We start from the raw sequence: 27,154 nt of genomic DNA on the forward strand, positions 1-27,154 counted from the left end.
TAGGATTTAAAGTAATCTAGTGCAAATCACATCTATTTTTTTTCATTCCTTCAAATACAGACAGAATTGCATGTGCTTACTGCTTCATTTGTAGACAACTTGCAAAGACAGATTCCTAAATCCATTCCTTGTGAAATCATTTTAAAAATAAATCCGGTGCACTTTCCCAGCAATATTGCTGTCCTTAATAAGTATATTCCTCATGAACAAACCTCAGTGTTTTTCTTTCTTCTGTCTATCATCATGAATTAGATTGAATACAAGAAAGATGCCAAGTCAAAGCTTCACTATACACCTATAGCAGATCGACCAGATATAAAGAAAGCAACTCAGGCTGCCAAGTTAATTAGTGATGTAAGTGGTTTTTAAGTCTTCTGTATAATTCTTTAGCAATAATTTTGCTACTAAAACCAGTGTCAGTAAAATAATTAAAAGCGAATGTCATCACTACTAAACTATTATTTGTTTTTTGTCCTTGTTAGATTGAATACAAAAAGCGTGGAGAAGCTGGCATTGGTGTAAGCATGCTGGGACGTCCAGATATTGAACTGGCAAAGGAGGTGTCCAAGCTAACTAGCCAGGTAATAAACAGTTGGTGAAACTTTAAAGCAGTGAGAGAATTTAGACATGATATTAACTTACAGGCTAATACTAATATTATAAATGAAATTATTTCTGGATGAGTGGATGATGGAATATTTTAAAGGGAACGTGTTAAAAGTAAAAATTAAATTCCTATGCAAGGTATTTCTTTGTTGAATAAACTTTTCTACTGACTTACTAAATGTCAGTCATGGAGGCATAGAATCTCCTTAAAATGATGCTGTGACAAGATCTTCTAAACACTTAGTCTGAAGTGTTAGCCATGTTCTCTTTTCTTCTTCTTCTTTTTTTTTTTTTTTTTTTAAGCTTTTCTAGGTATTGGCTTTAAAAGAAGCAGCCTTTTACCTAATTCTTATTATCCATCCTTTATGAGATGGACATTCAGCTTCTTTCAGCCAATTTCTTTCCACTGTGGGCCTTTAAAAGAATCTTCTGGTTTGAAGTTAACATGTTGTATAAACAGAAACTTACTTACTTTTATGTAAGTTACAATGGTTATGGTCTCTGATTGGTCTGAAGCACATTCTTGCTATTTTCTGTGACAATTTTTTCTGCCAGGATCTCAGTTCAACTTGGTTCTTTCTCACCACTTCATGCTTTAAACCTGTTACCGTTTGCATTTCTGATCTTGCTTTCTTGCTACGCATTATAGGCAGAATACCTCAAACGACATATGAGAGGGCATGGAGCTGCATCTTATGATACCCCATGGATGAGAACCTTTAAGAAAGCTAATATGCTAAGTAGTCATGTAAGATAATTTTAAGTGACACATCTGGGAATGCTATTTTTGTGCATCTGTCTCTTGCTTGCACATTATCTTACAATTCCAAGCTGTTAAAGGGTTATGATGCACCAGTTGCGCTGGATCTTTTTGTGCCAAAGATGACAATCTTTGTTGTTTGTTGTTGTATTGTATAAATGTTGAATGTAGCAAAACTTCTGAGGCTGCTCGGTCAGATGTGATCTTTTTTGTTTTGTCCGGAAAAACATTGCATGGGAATTCTGTGGGTGGGGAATTTGTTTCAGAAACACCACAAGAAGCTGGAAACCTTTTTAGGCCCTTCATAATGTTTTTGGAACTTCCAGTGTTTTTAATGGATGTTTCCAATGCACTCATGCAATGTGAAAACTCACCTTTTTCACACAAAAAAACTTAAAAAGAGACATGTAAGCTTGAGCTGGTTTTCCTGAAACTGTGCAAAAAATGGAAATATATGTGTATGACAAACCCGCTCAATGGTGCTGGTGATTTTCAGTGAATGGTCATACCATATGCGTAACGTTCACACTAGAACTTCATTTTAACTATGCAAACGTCAAACTTCTATTTAAACTTCATTTAAACTATTCTTTTTACATTGTGCTGGAATAGCATAATGGAAGCATAGTGTATGACCGAATCAGCCCCAGAGCCTCAAAGTATACCTTGTAGTGGTTTGAGGACACATAGTTTCTTATATTTCTCGCCATCTCAAAACCTTTGGAAAATAGAAAAACAATGGCTGCATAGCAGTTTTTGAAGCGGCAGCAGACAGGTTTGTGACAGTTTGGTTTTACACATGTATTTCCAAATGAAAAAAAGGGGAATGTGTTTTTTCCATGTCTAGCTGTGACTGCTGCACGTACCTGTCGCATGTTTGAATGTCAGCCACTGTGTTTGTCAGGAAAACCAAGAGTCTTTTTGGTAGAACCAAGGATTCTTAAGCTGAACAATGGAACTACAAGAAAAAGAAGAAATTATGTTGATTCCTGCTCAGTAATCATGACTTTTCCATGCTTTTGCTCCAATGCTAGCCAGTTCTCCTCTTGGTCTTACAAACATGCTTTGATGAGATTATTTTAGTTCTGAGAGAAAATTAACTATTGTAGAAGCAGTAAGGGAACAAAGAATAATTGGTGTAATCTTTAATCTGTAATTATTTTTTCTCTTAAGCATTTTTTCTCATAAGCTTCTCCTTTATAAAGCATTATGTCCAGTTTGTTTGTCCACTTGCTTTTTTTAGTTGGATTTCATCTATCTGTCTGGGATACTTCTTCTAATTTTTCATAGATCTTCTTGTAACATTTCTTGTAGGCTTTAAAAAAGTGAACTCTTTGGCATGATGGTCTGATCTTGATAATCTGTTGCATAGCTTGCAAAACTTAACAGATTCTAGAATACTTCTGATTGGTTTAAAATTTTGTGAGATCAGAACCTAGAGTGATCCCTTTATGTCAAAAATGTTAATATTGTTTTCTAACAGCAGCTATATAATTTGTGGATTTGCCTGTTTCACTGTGTGTTTTGTCTGAATGCTGGCATATTTTGCAAATCAAAAGAGCAGCAGTGGTATCCAGCATGAACAGTATGGTGTTGTATGGACAAGATTATGACAAGAAATTCAAAGTGGAAAATGTGATTGTGGAATGTGACTTAATTCCACATTCAGTCATCTTGCCTTTTTTTGCTAGTATAAAATTACCTGTGTACATTTCTGTAATTGTCATAAAAACCCCACTAGCATGAGTCAGCCATTCTTCAACTTAGTTATCAATTTTTCAGTATTTTATTTCTTTCATTTCAATTGTCACATAAATATTGCTTGGGAGATTAAGGTTTTTTCTCAAGAACCATGAATCCTTTTTCCTCATCAGCCACTGTCCTGTATTTTCTGCATGCTTTTTGTAAGTATTATCTTGGTCCTGAACAAGGTCAAATTCTTTCAGAAGGACTGATGACAATTGTTCGGTTCTTGTCCTTTAGACCAGGGATGGGTGTTGCTAGCTTTTTAGTGTAAAAGATCTCCAAGGAAATGTGGATTGGTAGACAGAAAGAAGTGTTGCCTCACTTGTTACCAGACCAGGCAGAATACTGCTACAAGGAAGACATGACCAATTCTCAGAATTTTTCTACTGTACTGATGTGTAATGGTGCTGAGCACACATACTAACTATGGCGTCTATTTAGGTAAGCCAGAATCTTTAATAGTTTGAGTTTTTCTTGCACTCTTCAGTAACTCTTCTGAAACAATTTTATTTATCTTTGATAGCAAAAAAAAGCAGTAAACCCAAAATATTCCTAAGGGAATAGTCCCTTTTGTAGGTTTACAAGAAATAGGGAGGAATTAGCCTTTAGCTTCACTTGCAGCAGCAGGATGGGACAAGTCACAATGGATGAAGGACTTGCCCTCACTGAAATCAATAGCAAAACTCTCATTTCTATCAACATTTCTGTGCCTCCAGCCTGGGTCTACTGGGTTATTATGGCTTGTATCGCTATGGTTTACGTTGCTGATGCTAACTTGGTTTGCAAGTGTTACTAAGGCTCTGCATAATCTAATTCCTTGTAAGCAGTTGTATCACTATTCTGTTTGTGATCATTAGCATCCTTCTTTGTCTCTGATTTATACAGAACACACTATATGTATAACTTATATATATAAATGTAAAGTATTTGATATATTGCTATCTTCAATGCTTGTTGTCTTTAAGGTAGGTTTTAAAGCTCACATTTCTCCAAGAAATATGTAAAAAGTTCTTTTAAATACTCTTTATACTTGTGTCAGTTCTGTTTGTGAAGTAGGGTGTTATTTGCCCATGCCCAGGTCCCATCAGGTGAAAATTCTTCATCTCCAAGGGTCAGAATTCAGCTGTAATTTGTCAGCATAATTCTTTTTACTGTATCTGTTTTTTTTACAATGAAGAGATGTAACCTGTGCACTGAATGAAAAATTGCTAGTATTTTGTAAGTACAGATGTCGATTTTCTTTCTGTGTCAGGTCATCTTTAAAATAGCCTTTATTCCAGTGGATGCCTTCAAGTTACTACATTTTTGTTCTTCTGCTTACTGTCAGCGTCAAAGTAGGGTCTCTTTGCCTTCTGCAGCCAAACAGCTGAGTACTCAGCAACAGTTGTAATATCTGGTTGTTTCTTAATTTAGGTGAAATACAAGGAGAATTTTTCCAAAGAGATGGGTAAAAAGCCGAAGTATGATTTAAAGGAGGCTAAAATCTACAAGACCATGAAAGATGCTCACAACATGGCTAGCGAGGTATTTTTGCTTACAGTTTTCCCTTACGGAAATTAAGTTTTAAATTTCTTTGAAGAAGACCTCCTTTGCATTATAATACTTTCAACATCACAGGTTTCATTAGCAGTCTCCTTTTCTGATGCTTGTCCTTTCTTACCTGCAGGTGAAATATAAGGCAGATTTGAAGAAACTCCATAAACCTGTTACAGACATGTCTGAGTCGCTGATCATGAACCACGTCCTGAGCACCAGCCAGCTTGCCAGTGCTGTAAGCTCATTAACTAATCCCAGATCCATTTGCTTTTTTCATTACTATTGATTCCATTCTGAATTGATCTCTGCTAACTATTTCTGTAACAATTACTCCCTCTGTTATTATTCATGAGACATGAATAATATTCATGGGACATCACCTGGTAGTGATCTCTTCCTCTACTTTCTAATGATTATCTCCTAGTTAACTAGCAACTTTACCACATTTGTCCTCTGGGAAGTGAGTTCTTTATTAGCTGTAGAACTGTTAATGTTTCAAATCCTCTAATATTTTTTAGTGAACTGATTCTTTACTACCTTTTAACTGATTGCATTACACTAACAAATACCATTTTCTTCTTTTTTTACTTTTTTCTTTACCGCTTACTATATTTAAAATATTGATTTTTGTCCTTTTTTTCATTTCTTGTTTATGTTTAACATCCCCCTGTTGTAGATGTACAGAATTATGCCTAACAAAATACTTGATAATTTTGCTGAGAAAAGACAAAAATCATTATTGCCTGGTACAGCCTTTTCATGTATCCACTGTTTTCTTTTTTCTTTTTCTTTTTATAATCCTGTTTTTGAAAAAATCTTTGTTGCAATCAAAATGGTCAAAAAAAGATAACTGTTCACCCATGTCTTTAGAAGTGATATCTGATACTGGGAGTTAAACTTCTTGGTTTTGTTTTGCTTTTTGTATTTCTAATTTCTCTTTGATGTTCCATTGAAGTGTTGCTTTGATTGGACCTAAGACGTAAATTTGCTGAGGGACTTTTTTTTTATTGAGATGATTTTTGACACCTTCCCTTCAGTACCAGTACAAGAAGCAATATGAGAAGAGTAAGGGTCACTACCATGTGGTGCCAGATAATCTTGAACAGGTTCATCTAAGGGAGGCATCAGAACTTCAGAGCCATGTAAGTTGGTCATGTGTTTCTCATTAACCCCACTCACTGAGTACCAGTCTCCATCACTGAAGTCATCCTAGCAAGTTCTCCAGTATTTAACAATCTCTGTGCTTACCTGCTTTATAAACACCGCACACCTGAGTAAACAAGGCAATGAGAAATACTTGCACATTTACAAGTTTAGAACACCTATACAATATCTGTATGATTTCTTCATTTTAGATTAGATCTCAAAGTTACTTATGTCTGTTATATAGGGATCTTTTTACACAGTATAATACATGTATCAGGGTGATTTTGCCTATAGAAGAAAAGGACTTGGTAATCAGAGAAACTGGAAATTGAAAGAAGTAGGGTTGTTGCTGACAATGTATTTTCAACTGTTGTATCCATTCTAGCCTCAAGTGTTATGGAGAGCTCTGCCACTCTTTTTCTGCATCCAGAACTGCTTTAACCAAAACAATACCTACTGCTGCTATTAAATGTCTGACATTTTTTTCTCTAGAGTACAGCAAATGGTGAATCATTTGGTCTATAGTCCTCCCTATTCCAGGTTCTATTCCACATATTTACTAACTGTAAAGCACAAGAGGAATTACTCTTAGAACACAAAGGACCATAGTTGTTCTGCTGCATGGCATGGAAGAGCAAAAAGGTTACATAGCAATGGACTGTAAGAAAATGGTTGTTAATCAGTTTGTAGTTAAAGTTTAAGTCAGTACTTGTTGCTCCAGTCTAGCCAAAGGCAGCATTACCTCATGCAGCAGTCTGACAATTAATGCCCTAAAGGCTGGATACCATAACTTGAAGCAAGAATATATTTATCCTTGTGGACATTTTACCTCCTGGACACTCATGCGCAGAATTAGTTTGCAAGTTGCTAAACTGCATCTTTTCAAGCCCTGCCGCTAACACTCCAGCAGTCCACTAACATGTATCTGGCTGAACTTGGCCAGGGTCATGAGCAGTCCAAGTGCCTTCCAGTTAGATTTTTACAGCTCTCTGTCTTCCTTCTTGTGATCAGTAAAGTCTTGAAATCTGAGCTGACACAGCTTACTCTCTGCAAAATAAATCAGTAGAATTTCAGGCCACACACATTTTGCTGCAAGCCTAACATTTGAGTTTACATTTTATGGTCAATAATACAGATTTCAGGAAGATAAAGAGTATTAGACATTCATTTTCTTACCACAGATCTGTTGACCAAAGTAGGTACATACTAGTTGATGAATTGGGTCTTTGATTATTTAGGAGGGTAACTTTTTCTTTTCTTCTCAGGTGAAATACAGAGAAAAGTATGAGAAGGAGAAAGGAAAACCTATGTTGGACTTTGAAACTCCAACATACCTTACTGCAAAGGAATCTCAGCTCATGCAGAGTGAGGTATGGTTAAAATCAATACTGATAAACTAAGAAACTTGAACATTTATTTTTTTATAGCTAAACTTTCACAGTGATTTAAGCAATTATACTCGCATCTTGTGCATGCTGATAGAACAACTGTAGCTGTGTCACATTTCTTTATGTTGGTTATGAAATACTACATTTAAAATTCATGAATCTTTCCTGTGTCATGATGAAGTGTGTATTATCTGTAATTTTTCATCCAGAAGCTATCAGTAAATGAAGCTTAAGCAAGCTTTTGAGTCTTTAGAAGAAATGTAATATGAAATACATTTCACTTAAACTTCTGCAACATAAGTATAGTATGTGTGTCGATTATCATATTCCACAGAAAGTACCCTGGTTATTCTTTTCACCTCTAAACTCTATTTTTGAGAAATCCATTTATTTCCTGTTTGTCTCTACTGCCATAGTGTTCTTCACTGACCTGTCATTCTATTTCCTCAAGCAGTTTTTTTCTGTTCGTTTGAAGTATGATCTCGTTCTGTCACCGATGAAGGCTTATACTTGCTGAGGAACAGTTGTATAAGCCCATTAGTCATTATGTTTCAGTGATTCCATTGAATGTTTTCTATGCTTATACACATAAGTAGAAAAAGAAGAGGAAAGAAAAAAAAAAAAAAAAGCAGGCTCAGGTCATGTTTCCATTGAAAGCAATGAGCTCTTTCACGGGTTTTAGTAGAAACAGGACTTACTGCTTTAGGTGCCCACAGCACTGACTGTAGCAGGTCGTCATTGTGACATTGATACCAAACCACTTCTCATCCTCCCAGTAGTTTTTCATGCAATTAAAAACATTGTAATAAATATTTGCTATTTTGCTTTTTTCTTCTTGCTCTCATTAGAAAGAATATAAGAAGGACTTTGAAGAGTCCATTAAAGGCAGAAACCTTACTGGCTTGGAGATTACACCATCCTTATTACATGTCAAATATGCAACCAAAATAGCAAGCGAGGTAGCAGTTATTCTGTGCTTATTTCCTCTGTCAAGCTAAATAATTCCACTAAGTATTCTCAGCAGCATTTCCTCTTCACCACTTTCTTTTTTCCTAACAATTCACATTAAGCATGTTTACATATATTTTGTGTTGTGAACTAATTTGTTGTGGACATTTATTTTGTTGTTAACTGTATTCATATTTACTGTGTCACTTTCTGACATTCAGCAGCCTAACTGTCCCATAGCAGGGTGTATATGTGTGTGCCTTGGCAATTTATCTTGAACAATGATTGTTCTGTTGTGGTGGTTCTTACATAACCCTAGGCAATATTCTTGGTTGTTTAAAAAAGCTCTTTTTGTCTTTTTGGAGCTTTTGGAATTATTTTCTTTCATTTTTAAAAAATTTTAAATTATTTTTTGCAGCAAAGTTGTAGACCATAGAACTCTCCTTAGTCTGGCTTTGCAGTTTTCATTTTCTTTCTTCTGCAGAAAGAGTACAGGAAGGATCTGGAGGAAGGTGTCAAAGGTAAAGGACTAACAGCTTTAGAGGAGACTCCAGACATGTTAAGAGCAAAGAACGCAACTCAAATCCTGAATGAGGTATGTCAAAAGCTGTTTGCAAAATACCTCAATGGATGTAACAGCCTCCAACTGATAAATGCTTATGGCTGTATAATACTAGTATGAACTTCGTCATTTCCTAGAAGCTCTTTAATGTGTATGAGCGACTGAGGATAAAACTGGGAGCCTGAACTTTTACGTGAGCTCTTTTCTGGCTTTGCAGTTACTGCAGGAATATAGGTGAGAAACAGGTGCTATGATCAATAGTCAGATCAGTCAAGGGATAGGGCAAACCGGCACTGTGATGCAGCAAGGCTATGTGGGGGAACCAGAGGTGTCAGTGTTGTAAACCAGGCATCTTAGGTCAGGAGCTAAGGACCAAGCCTGAGGAAACAAGAAGCAAAGTGAGAGATTGGAAAGGGACTACAATTGGGAAACCAGGCTGGGGTACTTCTGCTTTAGGAGGTGTGCTGTGCAGCAAAGAGCTCTTTTTGAATGCTTTATGCTTGGTGGGTGAGTCAGAAACACCAGCCAGGCTCATGAACAGTTCCCCCTGCCCAGGACTGATGCCCAGTGGGCCGATGATGGCCAATGGAGTCTTCCCCACTTTGATGGAGAGAGGTGGCCAGCAGACGGTCAGGATGCAAATGTAACAGCTACTTTATTTACATGGTGGACTAGTATAATAAATACTTCATAGTGACTGTTTTCATAGCATAAGATTAGCTCATATTTTAAGAGCCTTATCATCGGACAGAAAGCTAAAAAAAGTAACTTCTTACTGTTATTTATGATTTCGCTTAAAAAATACTCCTAAGATAAGCATCCTTACTGACAACAGCATTTTGTACTTAGTAGTATAGAGGTTTTGAGTTACTCAAATAGCCTACATTTTATTACCAGAATATTACAGACATACTCACTAAGTTCAGCAGAGCTGGCACAGAGATATGAATTACAACCGTCTAGACAAAATAAGTCTTTTAGACCTTAGCAGAAGATCTCTTTGGGAGAAGTGGCAGCTGCAGCCCTGAGGTTTTAGGGAGGGTATTAATTCCAAAGGGCACAAAATCTCACAGGGGATCCTAACACCTTCCATTTTTTGGACATGCTCAAGCACAAAATATCTGACCACTTTTCACTACCACATGCACTTCACACACTGCTTGCTCTCTGTTGCTTCTCTTCTGTACAAGTTACTGTTTTGCAGCAATCGCTGATCACCTAAAGGAGCTTATGTTTTGAAAATTCCTGGTGTGAGAAGGAAGAGTGACCTTAATATAGCTGGGCTGTAGTGTACTCCATTTGCTGCTGGAGTAGGGCTGTTTATTCTCAATATTTAAGTCATAATCTACACGCTTTAATGACATAATTTCCTGCTTAATTCTGCATGTATATTAGTAGCATTCCTATTTTGTGATATGGTCATGAAATCATCTGAAGTTGTATTCACATTGACAAGGCATGTATTCACATCTATTCACTGTCTTCATCTGCAGAAAGAGTACAAAAAAGCATTGGAATTAGAAATCAGAGGAAAAGGTCTGACAGAACTGGCTTTGGAGACACCAGATTTTGTGAGAGCAAAGAATGCCACTGACATTGCCAGCCAGGTCGGTGCAAGTATATCTCATGTATCATGTCTGATGTCTTCTTTAAAAGAAAATTTATCAAGAGTTTTTTTCTGATTAAACCAAATGAAAATTGTTGTCCGGATATGATTAAGGGCACCTAAATGTGAGCTTTCCCCAACAGATCAAATACAAACAATTGGCGGAAATGGAGAAAGCCAACTACACCAGTGTTGTCGATACTCCAGAGATTATTCATGCCCAGCAGGTCAAGAACCTTTCAAGCCAGGTATCTTGAGTGAAACAATTTAATTATCGTTCCTGTGGGAACCTTGAATGGATACTAGTTTGGAGCACCTAAATAACTACCTGGCACGACATTCAGGAGATACACCAAGGAAAACAAATTTCTTTAGAGCTGTGATGTGGCATCTGTTACTCTGAAATTCCATTTCAATATGAAAATTAGTTTATTTGAATGCTGAATTTCTAATAATGTATGAATTTCTATTGCTTTTACAATACCAAAGCTAATTTAGTTCTAAGTAATCTAGCTTAATTTTCTACTCCTTAATAACTTAACGTTTAAAATAAATCTTACACAGAGACATATTCTGAATTTGTATCAAATACAGAAGTACTCACGTTTCCATAAAGGTGGGCATTCTGCAACAATATAATTAATGCAAGGTTTTTGATTACTGCTTTTGTTTTAATGGAATATATTTTGTATTTTCTATCAGAAAAAGTATAAGGAAGATGCAGAAAGGACCATGCCATACTATGTGCCTGTAGCAGACACACCAGAAATGCAGAGAGTCCGTGAGAATCAAAAGAACTTTAGCACGGTACATATAAAAATAACAAACACTGTTACTATCAAATAATAAGAAATGTTCACCTTTTTTTGATTTAGTAAGATCTTGGTATCACACTCTTAAGCCCAACTAGGCTGCTTTTATATTCTCGGGGATCTTCACTTAGAAGGTCTGCTGTGTATGCAGCAGCTCACTTATGCATTACACAGGGAACCAAAATGCTTCTGTAATTTTCTTGAAAAAACCCTTTCTGCTGCAGTGCTATGTCAATTCCTTTGTGAGTAATAGAGAACTATACTTAGAGAAGTTGTCTGTTGTCAGTGGGACTACCTGCAAGAACTCCACAATCTGACTTGAAATCTTTAACTTTCATTGTTGAGACTTACTTGTTTTCAATACTATATGGCAGCCTTCAAGATTTTTCAATGAATCTAATTAAGGATCTCCTATTGCTAATTTAAATTAGAATACTGTAACTGTGTTACATCTTTATATCACTAATGCTGTGCTAAAATGACCTCCTTATAAGGTGTCCCTGAAAATATTTTTTTTTCTCATCTTCAAAGAAAACTGTGAGTAAATTTTTATGGCAACATCTGATATTTAATTTTTTCAACAGCTTCAGTATCAGTGGGACCTACAGAATAGTAAAGGAAAAGTTACAGTTGTACAAGACACACCAGAAATGCTGCGTGTGAAAGAAAACCAGAAGAATTTCAGCTCGGTATAGTTATTTTCTCTTTTCAGTTCTCATTCCAAAAAAGTTTAATATGTTTAATAAAATAACTATTTTTGACTCTTATCTCACAGGTATTGATGTGCTCTTGATGTGCTTAAATATAGGTATAAGAACTTTTCTTAAAAAAGCTAACATTATTCTAAGTAGATTTAGCTGGGGTTTGCTACTCCTTTTTATCTGCTGGTTTTTGTGGGATGCCCTGATTGCACTCTTCCATGTATACTTAGCTGTGATATAGTTAAACAGGCAATCCTATACATAAATTGTTATTACTAGTATCCATTTTTCTTTTGCCCTCTTACCATGTATGTACTGTGTTCTTGTTGTGTTGCAACTGTCCTCTTTCAGCGAAAAGTGAACTGTCTGCCTGATTTGTTTCACATTTCATGTGTTACCATGAAGTGCCTAAAGTCTGTTGTATCATTTTGCCACTAGCACCATTAGCATAGTAGGTAATTAAGTGGAAGAGATTTGTGTAAAACTTTATAAAAGAGATAAGAACACAAGGAAGGGATTAGAGCAAATACTAGTCTTCAATCTGAAAATCAGTCTACAAGTGTTTTGCTGTTCTTCTTAAAATATGTTACTACAAACATAAAGAGTTGGCTCCTTTTTGTCACCAATGGCACGCATATAGTAGGACAGACATCAGATAGGCAGCAAGGCAGGGACTGGAGATGGTCCTCCGAGTTGGCTTTCAGCCTGCACTGTTGTGTACAAATCACTGTCATGAGCCTGTATTCACTCTCTAGAAGAAATAATGTTGTGTTTTGTACGCTTAAACTTGTTGTCTTCATTCTAAATATTAAGATTTTATATAAAGAAGATATTGGAACTGGAACTACTATTGAAAAGACGCCAGAGATGCAGAGAGTTAAACGAACACAGGATGCAATCAGCTCGGTACAAAATAATTGATTTTTAATACTCTGCCAGTGCTAACTCAACTTGAAATAACACATTTTCCCCCCTCTTATTTCTGTAAATGTTGCCAACAGTGGTTTGTCAATAACCCAGCCAGCTAAGGGTTACTTTCTAAAAGTTTTTGCCTACTCTTGTTACTTAAACAATAATCTTCCTAATGATTAACATTCAATTTCTAACTTACAACCCATTTCTAAAACATGAAACCTCTTGCCATCATTTTAATCTCATCCCACACACAGTTTGATTCTTTGATTCTGTGCTGAACAATGTAGGTTGGAAGGGACCTCTTGAGATCATCTACTCCAACCCCATTGCTCAAGCAGAATCAGCTAGAGCAGGTTGCCCAGAACCAGATCCAGTCAAGTTTTGAATATCTCACAGGATGGAGACTCCACAGCTTTTCTAGGCAAACTGTTCCAGTGTCTGACCATCCTCACAGTAAAAGAAGTGTTTTCCTGTGTTCAGATTGAATTTTCTGTTTTTTAATTTGTGCCCATTACCTCTTGTCCTGCCACTGAGCACTACTGAGAAGAGTGGCGCACTCTTCTTCATTCCTTCTCACTGGGCATTTGTACACATTGGTAGGGTCCCGCCGAGTATCCCTCTTCCAGGTTGAGCAGTCCCAGCTCTCTAAGCCTTTTCCTATATCAAAGATGCTCCTGTCTCTTACTCATCTTTGTGGCCCTGCACTGGACATGCTCCAGTATGTCCATATCTTTCCAGAATTAGACACAGGACTCCAGATGTGGCCTCACCATTGCTGGCTAGAGGAAGGATCACCTCCATTGACCTGCTGGCAATGCCCTTAATGCGGCCGAGAAAGCTGTTGGTCTTTGCTGTGAGGGTGCATTGCTGGCTCATGGTCAGCTTGTTGTCCATCAGGTCGCCAAGGTTTTTCTCTGCAAAGCTGCTTCCCAGACAGTGAGCCCCCAGCACATGCCCCAGCCTGGGATTATTCCTCCCCAGCTGCAGAACTTTGCATTTTCCCCTGTTGAACTTCACAAGTTGCTTCTCAGGCCATTTCTCCAGCCTGTTGAAGTCCCTCTGGGTGGCCTTAAAACCCCTGGGTAGATCAGCCAATCCTCCCAGTTTTCTCTTAGCTGCACACTTGCTGAGGGTGCATTCTGTCCTGCCATCCAGGTCCCTTATGAAATGTCAAACAGTACTGGCCCCTGGGGCACACCTCTGGTGACTTGCCTCCCACTGGCCCTTGTGCCACTGACCAAAATGCTCTGGGTCTGGCTGTTCAGCCAGTTTTCAGTCAGTGTCACCGTGCATTTATCTAACCCATGTTTGATTAGCTTGTCTGTGAAGATGCCAGGGCAAGGAGGGTCAAGCCTTACTAAAGCATATTGTGTAAAGTTTTTATATTATATTAAAAAAATGTAACACTCTAAAATTGGAATAATTGTATGTATTACTTTTCTTTCAAAGCTTGTAAGTCTTTTTCATGTTTTTTGACTGCTGTTATTTTAGCATAAAAGATACTAACATTTTAGCCAATTAATTTCATGCATAGTATGTTAAATATGTTCAATGCTATTTTTTGTTGTTGTTATGCTAAAGTAGAAAAGCAAATAGCACTGTAATTGTTAAAGTTGTGTATGACTCTCACCTCTGTTGAATACGATAGATTTTTACAAATCCAAAATTTTCCTTTCATTGGTAGAAAGACCAAATGGTATCAGGTTCAAAGGTATTTACACCTGGTTTTAGAAAACCCTTTTGGTGAAGTGCCATTCACAGGAACGTCTCATCAGCGGCTCAAGTTGCCTTCTAACAGGTTGCTTGTAAAGATGATGGGATGTTTTAACAACAGCTCTCTGCTGATGTCGAAGCCAGTGATATCTTTTAAATTTTCAGTCTCCACAAGATCAGGATAATGCTCTTTAGGTATCCACGTATGAATCTACGTGCCTATTTCAATACCATTAGGCTAAAATTTTAAGAAATTGTTTTAAATTTTTAATACCACAATTTGTTGGAACTCAGTGTAAGAAACCTTGACATGGCTCCATTATAAATCAGGGGATTTGTTCTTGCTGAAATTATGCTCCTGGGAGATGTTAGATGCCCAAATTTAAAACTTCAGTTGAAAAATTCTGGCTCAAACAAGACTCTGCTTTTTTACCCTAAGCCGAGTTAAAGTGCTTTATAGAAGGGCTTCTAATAGGGGGTTCCTCGATGATTTCCTTCTATCAGGATACATTTGGTACCTTAAAAGTGAATGAGTTTGTAAAGTGTAAAGGACCTGTGTTTCTTTATTTGTGTAACTTGTAACACATACATGCATCAGCTGTGCTTTAATGTAAATCCACTGATTTTTTTCTAATGTCTGTGCCTTTGTAGATTAAGTACAAGGAGAGTATTGGAAAAGGAACTCCAATTCCTGATCTTCCAGAAGTGAAGCGTGTCAAGGAGACACAGAAGCACATCAGTACGGTAATGGCCGATATGTTCTATTTACTTATATACTCATTCAGAGCTCAAGCTCCAACCTTTGGTAGTGTTTGTGGGTATTTTTTGTTGAAAAGAGGACAGATCTCTTAAATCCCTATATTCAGCAGCAGGAAGTTTGACTGTCTGAATTTGCAGTAATGGTTACAATCAGTCACTTCCCTCTATTATTTCTGTAACCTTTTCTGAACACAGAACTAGGAACAAAAAATACCCAGATGATATCTTACGATTAGTCTGAAGAAAATGGATCAGCTAGACAAAACTTTGTGGAAAAAAGTAATTGGAGCCTTTTTTTGTAGTCACAAAACCTAGTGACAGTTATAAGGGGAAACACTACCTGGCCTTTCCCATACCTAGTTAAGTGTAGATATTAGGAACAACACGCTCTCCTGATTTTGAGCCGCTGCTGCTTTACTTTGATCTCTGCGTACAGAGCTGAGGCAGGATATGGTCTTGGGATTATTGGTACCTCAGATGTTTGCTATACAATGCTGAGGAGCAGTGACACCTGTATAAAGAGTATCTTTGGATTTATCGTTCCTGATTTTATAAGTGGTTTCCCTTTTGAGCTGTTTATGATACGAATGTAGTTTACAGCTGTCTTTTGCACAGTTGTTTTTTCCAACCATTCTTCATTTTTGATCACCTTTTACACAATCTGTTTTCCTTTGCTGTGATTGCTTTATTTTTGTATTTTTTCATTGTTTCTATTACATCAAGCAGAGAAGATTGTTTTTTTTCTTAGCTTGTTTTGTTGCAAGTATATTACTAGTTGCAAGAAGAACCATTAATGCATTTGTAATGTATTTCTACATGGTGAAGTTTTAAACCAACCCAGGCATCTCCTGTGCAACTCCTTTAAAGAAGAATGCAGTTTTTAAAATTCAATTACAGTCTAAGTTAAACCTAATAATATGAGAGCTAAAACTCAGTTCTTTTCCTTACTAGAGACCTAAACCAAGGTAAAATAGTTGTGTTCCAAAAAGTACTCACAGAGGTCTATAAAAGGTTTTATTTTTACATTTGTTAACATGATTTAAAAAAAGCCTTACAGAAGTGTTTACTGCCTGAAAAGTAATACTATTGTGTATCCTAAACGAAAATGAAAAGCAAAATAAATGTGCCTTTTATGCCAGGTCAGCAGAATATTTAAACTTGTGTCCTACTGTAATGAAGTATTGCACTTACTTCAGTGCGTCCAAGCATCGCAACAAAGACTTTAAGTACTTGCTGAGCTGGTGACTGTACTTATAAAAGATGGACACTGAGTAAAATTGTGGACATATTTATATATAATCCAAGATTCTATTTACTTATAAACCAGGTAAATTATCCAAATGTACTGTAGTTGTTGTGGAAGGAATAAGATCTTCTCACCTTGCTGGGTGCTTGTGTTCTGCAGGTGTTGTACAAAGAGGACCTAGGGACAGGTATCCCAACACCTGTCACTCCAGAAATAGAGAGAGTCAAACGCAATCAAGAACACATTAGCTCGGTATTTAAAAAAAATAAAAATAAAAATCTTAACAACTTCTTTTTGCATAACATCCTAACATATGATCTGTTTTTCTTCAATGATTTAGAATCTTGCCCTGCTCCTCTCTTTTCCCTGGCAATATTTTTAACTTATTTATATTCCACCTGTTTGTGCTTTAACTTTTTTTGGTGATTTACAATTTTACATGCATTTCTTTTAAGAACCAAAACTGGAAGTAAGCTGTGAAATTAACATGGTGTTCCTCTCCATGTTTGTTTTATCTTAACCCTGTATCTTCTAGTACCTGTAGTCATGTCTTTACAGAATAATCAACCATCAGCCTCTTCCTTAATATTTGCCTCTAGAACAAGTGTGAAATTAATTAAAAAGTGATCCTAACGTTAAACATAACTTACAAAGTAGTCAGATGTAATAGTTTTGCCTGTGTTGAGTGCTTTTTTGTGGAAACTTTCTTGTACCTCACAGGTGTTATACAAAGAGGGCTTAGGGACCGGCATCCCGACACCGGTTACTCCAGAGATGGAAAGGGTCAAACGTAACCAAGAGAACGTTAGCTCGGTATTGCTAAATAAAACAAACCCTACCATTTCAAATGCAAATCAAATCCCTTTAACTCCTCCATATTAATTTTTTCTTTCAATTCTTTGTTGAACTTTGAACAGCCCTTTCTTAATCAAATCACTAAACCCCTGTCAGTATCCTTATATTTTAATTTTTCACTCAATCTAACTGATTTGTCATTCAATTGTTCCAGCTGTGGGATTTTAACCTTATTTACTTAAGGCAGTTAAGCAGTAACTTATCTTTCCTCCCGATGAAATAGCAGCAGCCTGAGTGATGTCACTGGCCTCAGTAACAAAGTTGATCCTTTGATCCTTCACTGGTTGCACTGCAAATGAAAAAGGAACTCTTTAACGCTTCCCAGCAAAGCAATCTAATGCAACTGGTGTGTGCTGTCTCCTTTCCTGGTTTTGCTGCATCAGGTGCTTTCTTATATCCTACAGGTCTTTGTAAGAAAACCTGGCTGGCATCCCCGTATCACTGCCATATGAAAAAATGACAAGAATGGCATATATGAGAAATCCATTACAATCAATTATCTGGATTGTTGCTACTCCTAACACATTCCAGTCAAATTACTATTATGTCATAATTTATATTTCTATATATTTTCTATACTTCTGTTTTAGTTAGAGCAGTTTAGGATTAGTTTTGGCTCGCTCTGACCCAGTTCAGACAGTGCTGACTTGAGATTAATAGGACAGTTTGGAGAAGCCACTGTTAGAGGTTTTGCTACATTTAATTGTCTCTGAGTCCTCACAGCTCTCTGTTACGCTGCTGAGCCTATTTAAAATTTTTAAGAGGCAAAGCTGCTTATACAAGAGCTTTTGTTTGAGTAAGGAAACTCCTTTGCAAAAGAGTTTTCAGGTACCTTGGCTCAAGCTATGCTTTGCACAAAACACTCCTGCAGTTCTCACTGGCATTATTTCTGTGCACCCAGGTGAGATGAGAACAAACCTCATAGCAATTTTAGCTGATTATTTTCATTGATGTTTTTTGCTAGCTTTTGAACAAGGCTGACAAAACTCTATTTTTCATACTTTTAAATTTCACTGTATTAAATTACTTGTCTTTTCTCTCTCTCCTCCCTGTCCTCCTCTTTCCTTTCCTTTCCTTTTTTTTTTTTTTTTTTTTTTTTAATACTTCCTGGTTGCCGCACAGGTGTTGTACAAAGAGGGGCTAGGGGTTGGAACCCCAGTACCTGTAACTCCTGAGATGGAGAGGGTCAAACGCAATCAAGAAAACTTTAGCTCGGTATTTTTGTTGTCATTTAAGAAAAAAGCTCCCTATAACTATTTAACACCTGTAAATTTTCTACTCTCTCTAATTAACTTATAAACATAGAAACATCCTCTTTCTCCTATTACATTTTTTAGTTAGTTATATTTTATGTACTTATTTTTTAAAGTTTTTTTAATAACCATTGATGCTTCATGTCCTTTAATTTTTAAAGCTTTTTTCTTCTGTGAAGTTTAAGTTATTTTGCATTTTTAAAAAACACTGGGATTTTTATTTGCTTAATTCCATTCCTCTAATGCTTTATTATTCTGTTGAGGCATGTATGATGCAGTATTTCTAGCTATCAGAAGACTTCCTCTGAAGTTATCACATTTGTTAACTGTTTTATACTTCCTAATTTTCCCTGCTTTCTTGTATATTTAGTGGGTGGGTGTAAAAATTATATGTTACCTCCATCAAATGCAGTAAATTTTTTTTGTTCTTAACTTTTTTTAAACTCCCATGTTACCATATAGGTGTTATACAAAGAGGATCTGGGGACGGGAACCCCAACACCTGTCACTCCTGAGATTGAAAGAGTCAAACGCAATCAAGAAAACTTTAGCTCGGTATTTTTTTAATTTGAAAAGCAGCCATTTCCCTTTTAATCTATTTTAAAATGATTTTAACACCAAGAAAATACTTTTGTATTTCCCTGTAATCAATTTACACAAAAAAGAATACCCTGTTCCCCACGTTTTGACGTTTTTCCTCCATAATTGTTACTTACTTTGTTTTGATTAGATCATCTTACTAATGATAACTTTCAGATTCCCTGTTTCTGTCTTTCTTTTGACTCCAAACATATTTTTTTTTTCTTCTTTAATATCTGTTTTTCCTTTTGTTAACCAATTCAATCTTTGGTTGTTGGTTTTTTTCCTGGTTTTACCTCATATAAAAACTAATTTAGTGCCTGGTCCAAATCTGTGGAAGTGACCTCAGGGTAAGAGTGCTCTGATACACGCCAGTGTAACCTGCTGTGATGTTTATGGAATGGGTAAATGAAACAGAATTGATTTATTTAATCCTTCTGCATTATATTTGATGCCTTCTTCCTTTAGGAAGTCTTTAATATTGTTGCACAGCTCTAGATATGTTGGTAGCACGGGTCTGCAGGGTAAAAAAATTTAGTAGCATAAGCATGTTTCTCAGGGGGGAGGAAAGTGTCACATAAGACAGGAGAGCACTAGTAATTATCATTTGTCAGGTACCATTTTCACATATATGCCTTTGTTATGGTCGTGTCTCTGTGTCCTGTAATAAGCAAGCTAGACTCTTTGGCGACAAACTCTGGACAGTAAGTAGTGTCTCACTCAAAATGGATGACTCTTCGCTGAGGGTGTGTGTACAGAAAAACTTCTAGGAAGGCGCGTTAGGACCTGGTCTTCCAGTGACTCCAGTACAATCAAGAAAAAGTTTACCTCACTGCCGGTGAAAAGACAATAATATACTTCATTGTAGTTTATGTAAGACTTTAATCTTCTGAACACTCATCAGTTTTAAATGTCCACCTTGGGAAGCCATTAAGCAAGTGAGGAAGGTATTCTAGCAGGCTGGTAGAAGTCACAAGTCACACTGGTGTATTAGTGTTTATCTGCAGAGGTTTAAATGAGTTTTTTATTTTCATGGATTTTTTTTTAATTCCTATGCTAATTCAGGGCATCTCAGGAAAACATCTGTCATGTTCTGAGTGTTCTCTCAGCAAACAGAGTGTTACTGTTGTTTCCTTGTTCCTTTTTTCTTTTCTTAACACAGCCATGTTACCCCACAGGTGTTGTACAAAGAGGATCTGGGGACAGGAACCCCAACACCTGTCACTCCTGAGATTGAAAGAGTTAAACGCAATCAAGAAAACTTTAGCTCGGTATTTTTAAATTTGAAAAGCAGCCATTTCCCTTTTAATCTATTTTAATATACTTTTAACACACAAAAAAAATTCTTGTTCCCCTATAATCAACTTACACACAAAATAATACCCTGGTCCCTTTGAGATTTTTTCCCTCCATAATTGTTACTTACATGATTCTTGTTCCTCTTTTTTATTACTTCATCTTAATAATAACTTTTAATTCCACCTTTCTTTTGAGTCTTCTTTTGAGAAAATATATATTTTTCTTTTTTTTTTTTCTTTTTAAAAACACCCTGTTTTCCTTTTCTTAGTCACAATAATCCTTAATTTTGTGTGGTGGTTTTTTCCCCCCTGATTTCACTTACTTTATGTATGAGATCTAAACTATTCAGTGCCTGACACAAATCTGTGGCTGTGGCCGCAGTGTAACAGTGCTCTAATACATGCCAGTGTAACCTGCTGTGATGTTGATGGAATGGGTAAATGAAACAGAATTGATTTCTTTGTCCCTTCTGTATTGTATTTTATATTTTCTGCTTTTAGGAAGTCTTTAACAGTCTACTGTTGCATAGACAGTTTTTCTATATAGCTTCCAAGAAGCAACTGGAGAAGGTATTCCAGTTTTCTGCCAAAAGGCATTGCAGAGAATTTGTGTTTAGCTACGTAGTTTTGAGAAGCATTTTAACTTTTCTCTTTTATTCCAAGCTTTGGCTTGGAGCGACTTTGAAAAACTTTCAGTCTGTTTTCTCAGCAAGCTGCGGGTTACTGTTGTTTGCTTGTTCCCCCCCTTTTTTTTTTTCTTTTTCTTACTACAGCCATGTTACCCCACAGGTGTTGTACAAAGAGGATCTGGGGACAGGAACCCCAATACCTGTCACTCCTGAGGTTGAGAGAGTCAAACGCAATCAAGAACACATTAGCTCGGTATTTTGTGGAGGAAAAGCAGTATTCCCTTTAACTCCACTTAAACGGAACTTTTTAACCTTTATTAAAAATGAACAATTCCACTCCTTATGCCCATGTAATCAACTTACAAAAACATCCTTTCTTCACTATACTATATTTTCCAATGTTACTCACCTACCACTTCTTCATATATGTAATTATTTACATTATCCTAAATATTTTTTTAACCCTCTTGCTCCCTTTTCCAACTTCCTTTTTCTTTTATGCCCGTTTTTTGTTGTTGGTGGTTGGTTGTTTGGGTTTTTATAATCCTATTGGTTTCCTGTTTGAATGCTGTTATCACAGAAGAGGGAAGGTCTGACTTTCTAAGCAGGCTTCAGTGGTAGCCTAAAAGCTCTTCTCCACCCTGAAAATCTATTTGATGTAAGAAGTTTCTGTGTTGGATTTGTCGCACCTGCTATGATAAAACTATAGACTTCTTTGCCTTCACACCCTCGTGGGGGCAATCCAGTGTTCACTGCATCCAGGGTGGCTTTCAGGGCACATTAGAGCAGCCTGAGCTCCAGCAGACTCAACTATTTGCCTTCCTGTTGGCTGTAATTATTCTTGAGTTGTGATTATGTTTCTGGATGCTTCTTGTTACTACACAGGTGTTGTACAAAGAGAGCGTGGGGACTGGAACCCCCACTCCTATCACTCCAGAGATGGAGAGGGTCAAACGCAATCAAGAAATCTGTAGCTCGGTACTTTGATAAGAAAAAGAGTTCCCTTTAACGCCATTAAAAATATCATTTTAACAGTTTTAATACATGGAGATTGTAATGCTTGTTCCAAGATAATGCGGACTGTAGCTCTAAAGCAGCTTACTGAAGTGGTTACTTCTCAAATCGTGTCTTACTATGATTTACAGTGGTGACTTTAACTTGTTACAGCTTTTATTGGGTTTTGAGTGATTTTAATGCCCTATTCTAATCCTAAAAACACTTAAACTCCACTCATTTTCTTTTCTTTTTTTTTTTAATATAATTTTCATACTGATTCTCAGCCCCTTCACATGGTATTTTTGTGGTCTCATTTATGTAGTACTTACACTATTGATTACGAGTGATCCTGTAGTTAAAAAGTCAGTATGCCAACCACTAATTCTCTAGATAAATATTGCTAAGTACCTTCTTTAAATATATATATATATATATATATATAAAAATACCTAAACTCTGAGAAAATAAATACAAGGAAAAAAATGCTTTGGGCTTTTAGTTTATCTATGGATAGCTTTTTGTTCATTTTTGCTTTCTTTGGCTCCTTTCTTATGTCTCATAGGTGTTGTATAAAGAAAACATAGGGAAAGCAACCCCAACACCTGTCACACCCGAGATGGAAAGAGTCAAACGCAATCAAGAAATCATTAGCTCGGTATTTTTAACAGGAAACAGTTCCTAAATATCTGAATGAAGTGTTTAATGTAACTGTAGCAGTTTCGTAATCTGTGCTTTCTAACTTTTTAAAATGAATTTGCCAAGAAGCATAAACCTCCTACCTTCTGAGCTTGCAAACAAACCATAGTATCATTTAACACTGCCTGAAGCAGGATTTTACTAGAACTAGGTTTGACTTTTTTTGGATGGATATTGTTTCTCTGCAAATTTTTTTTAACCCTTTCTTACATCAAGTGTGCTTTTATGCAGCGTGGATTCCATCCGGGGGCCATTTCTGCACCTTAGTACACTAATGGCAAAGCTCCCGTTGCTTCTTTTGGGAGCAGCGTTGTGCACTAAATCTAACCCTTTCTAAGTGTAATGATTCAAAAGCTACATTGTATGTTGGTTTGGGGGGTTTTTTTGGTTGTGTTTTTGTTTTTTCTTATTCATGGTGCCTTTTTTAATGACATCTGGATACTCCCTTGTATCCTGTAGGTTTTGTACAAAGAAAATGTGGGGAAAGTGACCCCAACACCAATCACTCCAGAGATGGAGAGAGTCAAACGCAATCAAGAAATCATTAGCTCGGTACCCTAAAATAGATATGTTTCTTTTTTCCTTGATGCTTATATCTTAATAAAGTAACATCCTAACTACATACTGAAAGTTGATTTTAATATAAAAAAATAGATATATTTGTTTCTGCAAATTAATCACTCCTAAAATTACTGTAGCGTTAACAGTCTGAACCAGAAATGTAGGCCTTTTCTGCAGCTCAGTTTGTGTACCTGTGGGCTCTATCCAGACAATATTAAGAGCTTTGCATCCTTTGGTGAAGATACTCAGGTTCCTTTCTCTGTGCTTCCATTGTTTTTTCAGGGATATTTGAATTTAGCAAAAAACAAACAAGAAACCCAGCCACCCTACCCCCAAAAATCCACCTCTCTGACCCACCTGAGATTGCACTGCTGTGCCAGGTGACTTAGGGTGCCTTAAACAGAACAACACAAAAGGAATGAGACCCTTCCTACTCCAGGTAGTGTAGCCGCAAGAGCTTGTAGGTGGCCTCATGGACTGGAGAGATGCGTAGGTGTGATGGTGCCACAACACCAGTCACCCAACCTCAACACCCTTCTTTATGTGGCTGCCCCATGTCAGCATGGCAACAGAACTCCCTCCTCCTTCCCAAAAAGGTCACAAATTGCTTCAAATACAGATAAAACAGCAGATAAATCATTTCCTAAATAGTTCTCTGGGGCCACAGGCAGCTTCCTAGAACCTATGAAGCCATCGCCACAGTCGTAGCTGGATAGAGCCCCTCTTTGTTAATCACAAAAATAACAAGCTTTCCTTTTACAGTTTCTTTTTCTTACCCTTCCTTACAGCAGTAGATGTTTGCTTTTGTGCAGTGCTGCATATCATAATCAGTTGTGACTTTTTTGAAATTTGATAACAAAGTAATCATGTGTGTTCAAATCCTTTTGATTTTGGGAGGGTTTTAAGATACCGGATACATCTTCTGTATCCCACAGGTGTTGTACAAAGAAAACTTGGGGCGAGCAACCCCCACACCTGTCACTCCAGAGATGGAGAGAGTCAAACGGAATCAAGAACACATTAGCTCGGTATTGTCTGGAAGAAGTAAAGGGGCTATGATAGAGCACTTTTTTGTTTTTCAAAACTTATATCTGCCTGGTTTTATTTAACCCTCTAATTTTTCCCCTCAAACATAGAAAGTCCTCTCATAAAACTAAAGTATGTAAAAGACTTTTTTTTGTCAATTAACTTTTTTATACTATTTTTTCCTCTGACTTTTTTTTTTCTTTCCTAATGAATGATGTTTACTCTAAAACCAGTAACACTACAGTTTTTAATTTGTACGTTTGTGACTTTGAGTTACTTTGTGATCTGTAGGTTGTATACAAAGAAGGCTTAGGGAAGGCAACCCCCACACCGGTCACTCCAGAGATGGAGAGAGTCAAACGCAATCAAGAACACATTAGCTCGGTACTGAAAGAAGAAAGACAACCACCTTACCTTAAAAATAACTGTTCCAAACAAAACCTCCACTTCTAATTTAGCCTTATTTTCCCAGTTTTCCTTCTTTTTGCCTATTCTTCCCTTTGATTTTTACCTTTTGCTCTAGCAAATAACTTCTTAGATGCTTTATTTCCCAAGATCTTTCTACCCCTGCAGTGATGACTATGCTTAAACAGTAACACCATTTACAGAATGAGCTAGGAATTATTCCGGTCTGATTTGTGGACACCTTTTTTTACACTGTAGGTTTTATACAAGGAACATCTGGCAAAAGGCACACCAACACCCATGACTCCAGAGATGGAGAGAGCTAAACGCAATCAAGAAAACATCAGCTCGGTATGTTCTATTTAGCCAATAAATGAAAATATATTAAAAAGTAACGTTTCAATCCCTGAAATCCTTACTCAGATCAACAGCGCAGCTGTTAACCTAGCTACCTCGTTTGGAAGTATGAAATAACTACACTAAAATCAAATCCTTTAGTAAAAAGCAAGTAGTATCTGCTGCAACTGAGTATTTCTTCCTGTGTGATTAACTGCTTTGGTTTGGTTGGGTTTTTTTCTAAACAACAGTTGGGTTTCAAATAACATCTGTTGTCTTCAAGTCTCTTCTGTTTTCACTGGTCTCACACTGTACGACATACTGTTACTGAAGAACAATAATTCTTTGCCTTTTATGTGATTTCTGACATTCTGTTTAAAACCATGACAGATCTTGAGGGCCCTTCTTTGCCAGCCTGTTACTCTAGAGGTAAATCCTGACATACGCCTTCCTGTAAATATTTACACGTAGAACAGATTGTAGGATCACAGAATGGTTTGGGCTAGAACGGACCTTCAAGGGCCATCTAGCCCAACCCCCCACGATGAGCAGGGACACCTTTGACTAGGTGAGGTAGCTCAGAGCCTTGTCCAACCTAGCCTTAAATGTTGTCATGACTTGCTCGATAAATCCAGTAATACAATCTCTGCAAGTGTTTACATATGCATGACGCAACTGTTATTGCTCAGAAAAGAAACCCTACAAACCCAGAAACAATTGTAGTATTTCAATGAAAAACACAGCTCTAATGATGTTGTTTGTTTCACCTTGATAACTTCACTGAAGTCAGTGAGGTGCATGTCAAATATATGAAAATATTACCTAGAGCATTGCTGCTGCATTACCTCTACCTGGTGTTACAAGGTTCAAAAAAGGTAAGGCTCTTTTAGTTAAGAAAAGGAATGTCTGGGATTAAGTCCAGAGCTGTCCATATAATTATGAAAAAAAATTTTCCTTTGCATTCTAATGTGATTCACCAACACAGCTCCCGCTACCTTTTTGTCTGCAGTCCCCCCACCTTCTTTTTGCCAGGTTGCTTCGGTGCAGCTCACTCCTCACACCGCAGAGGTAGTTTTGTGCCCTGCGCTCACTTCCTTGTTCTCACCTGGCAGGTCCTTTACTCAGATAGTTTCCGAAAACAAGTACAAGGCAAAGCTGCGTATGTACTGGATACACCTGAAATGCGGCGTGTACGAGAGACCCAGAAACACATCTCTACGGTAAGAGCATTTCTAGATGTATTTTTACCTTGGCAAGTGATTTAAGTAAAAACATAACCTTGTTCCCGAGACATTCTGGGGTTGGCAGCTCAAGGACAACATACACATACAGAGTTTGGTTACCTGGAGTCTTAAATGCTAAAGGCAGGAGCGACTGCGGGAAAGGCATGTTTGGGGTTAGGCTCTCTCACTCTTCCTTCAACTGGAGAAAGCAAAAGTTCCGAACAGCGGTGCGTCGCTCTCCTAGAAATGCACCTGAGGTAAGCAGGAATCAAAATTACTCAGGTAAGGTAGAGAGAACAGACATCCCATTTTAAATTGCAGGTGAAATACCATGAAGATTTTGAGAAAACCAAAGGTAGTTTCACACCGGTTGTTACCGACCCCATTACAGAACGCGTGAAAAAGAACATGCAGGACTTCAGTGACATTAGCTATAGGGGCATTCAAAGGCGAGTAGTAGAAATGGAGCGAAAGCGCGTGGACCAGGATCAAGAGACTCTCACAGGTGAGCAGAACCCAGGTTTTAGAATTACTTGATATTTCATTTACACAAAACACAAGCTGACCTGGATGAGTTGTTTTATTTAAGCTCAGCCATATCAACTCAAATTTATCATAACTTGGACATCGTATCTTTATCAAAGTCCATCTTGAAAATATTCTCGTATAGCAGCAGTGAATCATCTGTGGTCTGCCTGTCCCATTCTGCCCACCTTTATAACATAAAGCTAGATTTACATTTCTTACTTATGTCTTTAACTTGATCTATATTAGAGAAATACCTTAACTCACTTAATGTAGATTAAATTACAAAAAAATTTTAAAAAATTTAAAAAATCCTAATCTGCGCTGT

The 27,154-nt window shown here is 37.0% G+C and overlaps 1 protein-coding gene across 1 annotated transcript in view; it reads left to right on the plus strand.

Annotated features, from left to right (window-relative positions):
* NEB (nebulin) overlaps window positions 1-27,154 on the plus strand; it is a 131,236-nt gene that overhangs the window by 100,754 nt on the left and 3,328 nt on the right. Inside the window, exons 122-146 of the mRNA XM_040602846.1 lie at window positions 253-354; window positions 483-581; window positions 1,256-1,354; window positions 4,526-4,636; window positions 4,779-4,883; window positions 5,686-5,790; window positions 7,060-7,164; window positions 8,031-8,141; window positions 8,615-8,725; window positions 10,186-10,299; window positions 10,442-10,546; window positions 11,001-11,105; window positions 11,695-11,799; window positions 12,625-12,717; window positions 15,091-15,183; window positions 16,604-16,696; window positions 21,219-21,311; window positions 21,944-22,036; window positions 22,617-22,709; window positions 23,210-23,302; window positions 24,247-24,339; window positions 24,629-24,721; window positions 25,001-25,093; window positions 26,191-26,298; window positions 26,623-26,806. Of these exons, the coding sequence (XP_040458780.1) occupies window positions 253-354; window positions 483-581; window positions 1,256-1,354; window positions 4,526-4,636; window positions 4,779-4,883; window positions 5,686-5,790; window positions 7,060-7,164; window positions 8,031-8,141; window positions 8,615-8,725; window positions 10,186-10,299; window positions 10,442-10,546; window positions 11,001-11,105; window positions 11,695-11,799; window positions 12,625-12,717; window positions 15,091-15,183; window positions 16,604-16,696; window positions 21,219-21,311; window positions 21,944-22,036; window positions 22,617-22,709; window positions 23,210-23,302; window positions 24,247-24,339; window positions 24,629-24,721; window positions 25,001-25,093; window positions 26,191-26,298; window positions 26,623-26,806 (2,599 nt within the window). The remainder of the gene's footprint in view (window positions 1-252; window positions 355-482; window positions 582-1,255; window positions 1,355-4,525; window positions 4,637-4,778; window positions 4,884-5,685; window positions 5,791-7,059; window positions 7,165-8,030; window positions 8,142-8,614; window positions 8,726-10,185; window positions 10,300-10,441; window positions 10,547-11,000; window positions 11,106-11,694; window positions 11,800-12,624; window positions 12,718-15,090; window positions 15,184-16,603; window positions 16,697-21,218; window positions 21,312-21,943; window positions 22,037-22,616; window positions 22,710-23,209; window positions 23,303-24,246; window positions 24,340-24,628; window positions 24,722-25,000; window positions 25,094-26,190; window positions 26,299-26,622; window positions 26,807-27,154) is intronic.

The sequence above is a fragment of the Falco naumanni genome, chromosome 8 (genome assembly GCF_017639655.2).
Source record: "Falco naumanni isolate bFalNau1 chromosome 8, bFalNau1.pat, whole genome shotgun sequence".
Lineage (NCBI taxonomy): Eukaryota > Metazoa > Chordata > Aves > Falconiformes > Falconidae > Falco > Falco naumanni.